Source organism: Gavialis gangeticus, unplaced genomic scaffold (assembly GCF_001723915.1).
Source record: "Gavialis gangeticus isolate Ggan-Ray unplaced genomic scaffold, GavGan_comp1, whole genome shotgun sequence".
NCBI classification, from domain to species: domain Eukaryota; kingdom Metazoa; phylum Chordata; order Crocodylia; family Gavialidae; genus Gavialis; species Gavialis gangeticus.
Genome location: NW_017729024.1, coordinates 65,652,593 through 65,654,517, shown reverse-complemented (window position 1 = coordinate 65,654,517; position 1,925 = coordinate 65,652,593). Strand labels below are relative to the sequence as shown.

The 1,925-nt window shown below is 39.7% G+C and overlaps 1 protein-coding gene across 1 annotated transcript in view; it reads right to left on the bottom strand.

Annotated features, from left to right (window-relative positions):
- Positions 1-380: 380 nt before the first annotated feature.
- RGMB (repulsive guidance molecule family member b) overlaps positions 381-1,925 on the bottom strand; it is a 30,782-nt gene continuing 29,237 nt past the window's right edge. The window contains 1 exon segment of the mRNA XM_019518214.1: positions 381-1,589. Coding sequence (XP_019373759.1) covers positions 921-1,589 — 669 coding nt within the window. The 3' untranslated portion in view covers positions 381-920.

Sequence of the window (1,925 nt, the reverse complement as noted above, 5' to 3'; positions counted from 1 at the left end):
ACTCTGTCAACCAACTACATCATGCTCAAAGCATTATGAAGTTACTTCAGGAAAAAAAAAGAGGTGCCATAACAGGGATGCTTAAAACAGAAGAAGTTATCTGGCACCTTCTGATATAACTACTTTTCCCACATGATTTTAAAAAGTATCAGGTGCTCCTCTGGAGCTAAGGTAGCTAAACAATCCCTATTGCACAAATGCATTGGAATGAAACCAATAGTATTAATTTAGGAACAGCAACTTCCAAAAGATCATGCTATGAAATTAGCGTGCAAGGGGTCAGCTACCAAGTCTGTTCTACCCACATCATAGCTGCTTTATAAGAGTCATTAGCAGTCAGCCTTGATTTCTTTAATGTTAGTAGGGGAAGTTTTGTTTTCGCTAATGCAATGGAGAAAAGATATTCTGTTTCACAGACAGAATAAAGATTGGGTTTTGAATGATCCAACTAGAGCCAACAGTAAGATACCACCTTTTTCATAAGAGAAAATGAGTGATAGCCTTGAGAGTAATTAAGGATGGAAAGAAGAACACCCACTGGAAGGCATTAATATAAAAAAGGTTTTGTAGAAGTAGGTAACGCTTAGAGGGACCACTGGTTGTGGTGTATGTACATGTGTCTATGTATTATACATAATGACCCAGAAACACATAAATATTTAATATATAAAAAATAAAGTGCTTTCTATCAGATCCCAACGCAGGGACATTATAAAACATTTCACCAACTGCAAAACAAAATTGATACAAAGAATACTACATCCAACGTATGTGAAAACAGTAACACAATATGTACAGTCTGGTGGGCGTCCCAAGACAAACATCCCTTCATATACATGGTATATACATATATACTCTTAGCTTTTACCTCAATATATTATGACAATATATATTTTAAAACTTTGTTATAGACAAAAACCCTACAAAAATGCAACTAGGATCAAGCACACAAGTCCAAGACTAACAGACAACTTGTTTCCCTTGACAAAGCCACTGGTTCCGTTGTTAGGGAAGATGTGCCAGCGCTCTTTCCTGGGATGCAGTGCCTCTACATCCTGCAAGGCACTGTGGGCTGCTGCTGTGAAGTTGGCATCACCAGTAGTGAGCAGGTCAAAGACACATGAGTAAAAATAGATGTCTTTCACTAACATCTTCTCGTGGCATTTGGTAGTGGCACTCTCCAGTGTGTACACAGAGCGGGGCTGAGTGGAGCCTGCATGAGGAGGAAGCTGCCCCATGACAGGCAATGGTAAGTGGCCACTGTCATCAATACGTTCACTTGAGGGACAACCATTCACACACAGCTGCAGGTCTTGGCTTTCTTCGTAAGCCATGGCCAGCTCTTCTGGCATACGAATAGCCAATGTAAGGTAGCGCCCGTGCTGGCGCACAAACACCGTTGTCCCAATGTACCTGGCATGCATTTCCACGTATTTGCCACTGACTTTCTCCACAATGCGCAAACTCTTGGTGTCACCATCACCTCCACTTGTTGTTCCATCTACAAAAGCTGCTGGTAAATCATCAGTCACTGCCTGGTATACCTTCTGATCTGTACAGTCTTGGTATGATTTAAAGATAATAGTTATCTGGAAGATGAGAAAAGAAAAAGTTAGAAAGAAAAAATTCATCCTGGTCTATTATCGCAGTTGTAGACTGGTCATGATGAAGAGAAAAAAAAAAAGGTACCCATGTTGGTCATCATTCACACTTACAGCCTGGTAAACTCATCTAAAAGCATTCTTAAAATTTTTAAATTAACATCCTTGAAGATGGTGACTGTTATAAAGAGCTATTCTTAAACTAGTACCAAATACTACGAATACTGGTGTCCAGCAATTGCAGAGGAGCTTGGGAACGGGAAAGGTTGGGTATTTCAGGATGACCACTCTCTCCTTTCTAATGCTTTTTTTTTTTTTTTTTTT